General features: G+C 54.8%; 1 protein-coding gene across 1 annotated transcript in view; it reads left to right on the plus strand.

Annotated features, from left to right (window-relative positions):
• Window positions 1–587: 587 nt before the first annotated feature.
• Window positions 588–5,344, plus strand: part of KCNB1 (potassium voltage-gated channel subfamily B member 1) — a 99,379-nt gene continuing 94,622 nt past the window's right edge. The window contains exon 1 of the mRNA XM_081831923.1: window positions 588–1,315. Within this exon, the coding sequence (XP_081688049.1) occupies window positions 749–1,315 (567 nt within the window). The 5' untranslated portion in view covers window positions 588–748. The remainder of the gene's footprint in view (window positions 1,316–5,344) is intronic.

Raw genomic sequence — 5,344 nt, forward strand, 5'->3', positions numbered from 1 at the left:
TTATGACCTCCGACAGGTGGGCAGCTGAAATCCCCCCAGAATTCTCCCCAAGTCTTTTAAGGTTTAGAAAAAGCCAACCCACTGCCACCCCCTAGAGCTCAAATTCTAATTATTTCGGAGCAGGGGGAAGGAAAAGATGAGAAATCTGAAAAAAAAAAAAGTTTTTCATGCAGCGCCCCTTTTGCCCATTGTGGGGCTGGTTCGGGACTCGACGGGGAGACCCAGAAAGAAGCGAGTTTCAGCACTCGAAGAGGAGGACAGCGCCCCGGGCGGCTGGGTCTGGCCTGGGCGGCAGAAACCCGGGGTGGGGCCTCCCGGATCCCCGAAGCGCCTCTTGGGGGCCCTCTTCCCGCCCCGAAGAGTCGCTCCTCCCTCCACCCATGAGATGGGGCGGACTTCAGCACTGGCGGGAGGGACAGCGCCAAGCCGTTCAGCCACCCCCGCCCCCCGCCCCCCGCCCCCCAGTCCTGAGCCGCTTAAGCACTAGGAAGGTCAAGGCCGGTTGGGGCCCGGGTGGGGAGGTGGGGAGGGGCCGCTCCCAGCTCCCTGTTTGCTGACCCGCGTCCGCTTCCTGCCTTTCAGCGGTCGGGATGGAGGTGAGAAGCCGGCCGTGACGCGCGCCCGCGCGGTCCCCTGCACCCCCAGCAGCCCACAGCGCTCCCTGCCCCCCTCCCCCGCAGCGGCCGGCCTTGCCGTCCAGTGACAGCGGCCTGGGGGGGCAGGGGGGGCGGGGGCGGCCGGACCAGCGATGCCGGCGGGCATGACGAAGCATGGCTCCCGCTCCACCAGCTCGCTGCCGCCCGAGCCCATGGAGATCGTACGTAGCAAGGCGTGCTCGAGGCGCGTCCGCCTCAACGTCGGCGGTCTGGCACACGAGGTTCTCTGGCGCACCCTGGACCGCCTGCCCCGCACGCGGCTGGGCAAGCTACGCGACTGCAACACGCACGACTCGCTGCTCGAGGTGTGTGATGACTACAGCCTCGACGACAACGAGTACTTCTTCGACCGCCATCCAGGCGCCTTCACCTCCATCCTCAACTTCTACCGCACTGGGCGGCTGCACATGATGGAGGAGATGTGCGCGCTGAGCTTCAGCCAAGAGCTTGACTACTGGGGCATCGACGAAATCTACCTGGAGTCCTGCTGCCAAGCCCGTTACCACCAGAAGAAGGAGCAGATGAACGAGGAGCTCAAGCGGGAGGCCGAGACCCTGCGGGAGCGAGAGGGGGAGGAGTTCGATAACACGTGCTGCGCAGAGAAGAGGAAAAAGCTCTGGGACCTCCTGGAGAAGCCCAATTCTTCCGTGGCTGCCAAGGTGAGTCTGGGATCTGCGGGCAATTGCACTGGGGGCTCTGCCTGGGTCCCCGGCTGGAGGACCACCGCTGGGGGAGTCTCTGGCTTCTTTCCCAAAGAAGACCAGGAAGGGGGAGGGGCTGTGGCCCAGACCTCAGAGGTGAGCACCAACACCTTTCGACTGTTACTGTTTGCATTGGTTACCTCATCCCTTGATCATTCAATACTTTATACCTCGACTCTGTTGGAGAAGAGGATTTGCGGAGATGTAAACTCCCACAGCAAGAGGGTGGACACTGTAAATAAGAAGGCACAGAGGGACGATAAAGCCTTGCTGGGATGGAGTTGAGTTTGGTCTATATACATAATGCTCCCTCGTGGAGTCCTAGACCCAGGCGGAAGGGGGGGGGTCACCTGCTATTCTAATACTTATCCCTGTATTTATAACCCCACTTTGCCCCAAGGAAGGAATGAAAGCAGCTTACAGATGTGCTTGGAGGACATTGAGATACTGTCAGGCAGTTTTAACATAAGTAAGAAAAATGAGGCACAGGGACTCTGAGGGGTAGGTGTGTGCATGCATGACGCACGCAGCTGCCTGTGGATGCTTGTGGGCAAGGGGTCACCCCTGGTTTGTTCTTTATTTATTTGGTGAGTTTATTCCAAGAATGATTTGGTGCAGCTTGTAAAGATGCTTTGGCTGTCGGAAGAGGATGTGAATTTTGAAATAAGAGAGAAAAATGAGGCAATGTGAAAAATGAAGCAGAAGGAGGCGGAAAGGCTTAGATCACACCAAGTGGACCAGTGTGCTGCTGGGTAAAGGCAGAGGGTATGCTGGCCTGAGACAGACTTGGGGTGGGGGGCCAGGCCAGGGAAGGGGGTCAGTGCTGATGAGCTGCTTCTTTGTGTTGGGCTGGGTTCCAGGAATGCCTTGGAGAGATGGGGCCAGTCTTCAGGTGGCCAACGTGCTGGGTGTCGGGAGTAAATGACAACACAGTGTGTTCAGCGCTCTAGAAGAGGTTGTGTGAGGCCCAGGGGGAGCCAGAAATAAGAAGTGTTGATGTCGAAATCCAGGACTACCACGCTGGGAAAGACATGCAGAACACTCTCAAAGAGTGGGGCCAGGAGGGGGGGGCAGGTAGGTAAATGTGTTTGCGGCAAAAGGAAAAAGGCAGGAGGAAGCATCATGTATGTGCTCGGGCTGCCTTGTGCCCCGCCTGGCCTCTCCTTGTGGGATCCCCCTGGCTTAGTTGGCCCTTCACTGAAGGTCCACCTGCAAGGCTGGGTCTGAAGGGGACACTGTGGGGTCCTTTCCCCAGATCTGGTGGCTTGGGGAAAGGCCTCTGAGAGTAGATGCAGGAGGGGGTGGCTGGGAGGAAGGTGGAGGGAGGCCTGAACGTTTTCTCTCTTCCCTGGCAACCCCAAAGAGCATGCAGAGATTTCTAGGCCTGGTTTTCTCTTCTGTGGGCTGCCTCTGACCATAATCCTGCCCTAGGTTTCGTGTCCAGAAACCTTCCTTCTTAAGACAGTCACTCACCCTTAACCGGCTTAGGATCAGCAGACTTATTTTGCTATTTCCAGGCCTGACACGGGTTCCTCCTACACACACCCTGGTTAGGCCCAAACATGACTCTTCCCTGTCCCTGTCCTGTCCCTAAGACATGAGAATGAGGGGCCAAGGAGGGTCGAGTCACCCTCCCAGGGAAGAAGCCGGCAAAGGGCTGTGTTTGGGTTGGCGTCTGGCAGCAAGACAGTGGAGGAAGCTCAGGCTTGCAAAAGGCACTGTTTGGGAATAAACAGCCTCATCTTGCCCTCGGGTTAATCCGCTCACAGGGACAAGCTTCATGACCTCTCCGTGATCCCAGGCTCAGGCTGTCAGTTCACATTCCTGGCAAATGGACGGTCTAGGACATTCTGCAGCCAGAGCTGAAATGGGGAGGCTCACAGGCAAGCATGATCGTTGGTCCCTCAGTATAGAAATCCTGACCATTGATCAAACATTCACTGTGTATGAAATGTAACAACACAACTGGTCCTCATACCAGCTCTCTGTTATTATCCCGCCTTTCACAAAGAGGGAGGTTCGGAGTGGTTGAGTAACTTGCCTAAGGTCACACAGCAGGCAAACAAGAGTAGCCAGAAATTCAAACCCAAGTGTGATTTTGAAGATGTTGTTCTTTCCATAGTGATTAAGTGCCACAGACTTCTCCCCAGTCTCCCTGCTTCCACTTTTGCCCCCTGCAAATCCATTGCCCACACAGCAGCCAGAGGGAGCTTTTCAAATTAGAGACTGGATCACATTATTCATCTGCTTAAAATCCTCCAGAGGTTTCCCACCACACTCAGAATAAAATCCAAACCTTCCACCATGGCATATCAGACCCTACCGAATCGGTCCCCATGTCCTCTCTCTGAGTTCATCTATTCAACTCTCCTCTGGTTCAATGGGCTCCAGTCCACTGGCTTCCTTGCTGTTCCCTACCCAGGGCAGGCTAAAGCCTGCCCCAGGACTTTTACACTTGCTATTCCTGCCACCTGGAATGCTTTGCCCCGCCGTGTCCCATTCCAGCTGCTTCTCCTCATTCCTCATTTGAGCAAGTCCCTGCTCAAATAACCCCTCCGAGAGACTTTCCCGACCCCTGTCTAAAACGTTCTCCTTCCCCTTACTCTCTGCAACCACACTCAATGTCTTTCCTGCCTAGGCTTTGAGCACCACCTGAAATTTTATTTGCTTCCTTTTCTTTCTCACCCTCCAGAGTGCGAGCTCCATGAGTTACAGTCACAGCTCTGTTCCCAGCACCCGTCAAGGTGGCTGGCCCAGAGGAGCTCCAAATAACTACATGTGGACTGAATGAATGAATCAAGCAGTCAGTCAGTGTGTCTCGGGTTTTGGGGCTCTGTCTCTTGTTCCTCACTGCCTGCCTGCAGCCCAGCTTCCTGGCCTCCTTCAGTCACGTGTACTTTGCCCACCCCACCCCATCCATCCCCCAGGTTAGATGCCTTGCTTATCAGAGCAGCAAAGCCTATGGAAATTTCTCAGAGGCCACAGAATGAGATGGTCAAAGGGAGGATCATTTCTCCGTGGTCGTGAGATGCAGGAACAAGCATATCTCCTATGTTTAGAGCAAGGACAGACCAGGGTCCCAGGCCCAGTCCCACCACCTCCCCAGTTTCTGGCCTCAGGCGGGTTCTTCACCTCTGCAAGCCTTCGCCTTCCACCTATAAGATGGAGATGCAAGGCCCTTCTTGCAGGGTCATCATGAAATCATGTTTGTGAAGATTTAGCGCGGTGCCTAGCACATGGGAGTAGGTGGGGCTCGTTGCTATAAATAGGAGCAGAGTCCTTTCTCTATGACTGGGTGGGCTGAGTTGCAACAAACTCTTTCCTTCTGATAGCAGTACTGGGAGACCGAGCTGACGCTGTTAATAATTGATGGGATGTTCTGGCAACACGGAGACAAACCAAAGTACAGGCTCTAGCCTTCACCGTCAGGGGAGTGAAAATCAAAATCCATTAGGCAAAAGGCAGTGTGATGATTCTTGCTTGGAAGCTGGGGTCAGCCCCGTCCAAGCAGCAGGATTGTGGTCCTGGGCCACCACTGGGTTTCTGCTTTCTTGGAAAAATCTCCAGGCTTTTCTTAGCAGGAGAGAGAGGGAAATAATTCGCCAGGCCAGGAGGGTCTGCCTTCCCTGGAATAGTCTCAGGGCATGTATCTCAGTCTGATTGGCTACTGTTAATTGTGCCAGGCGCTAGTTAGTGGTACTTTATATCCCCTATCTCATTGAAATCCCTTCAACAATCCTATCAGGTAATCTGCCAATTTGGACTGCAAGTAACAGAATAGAAAACTAAAAGTGGGGCGCCTGGGTGGCTCAGTCGTTAAGCGTCTGCCTTCGGCTCAGGTCATGATCCCAGGGTCCTGGGATCGAGTCCCACATCGGGCTCCCTGCTCGGCGGGAAGCCTGCTTCTCCCTCTCCCACTCCCCCTGCTTGTGTTCCTGCTCTCGCTATCTCTCTCTCTGTCAAATAAATAAATAAAATCTTTAAAAA

The sequence above is a fragment of the Leptonychotes weddellii genome, chromosome 10 (assembly GCF_054177405.1).
Source record: "Leptonychotes weddellii isolate Sample4059 chromosome 10, ASM5417740v2, whole genome shotgun sequence".
Lineage (NCBI taxonomy): Eukaryota > Metazoa > Chordata > Mammalia > Carnivora > Phocidae > Leptonychotes > Leptonychotes weddellii.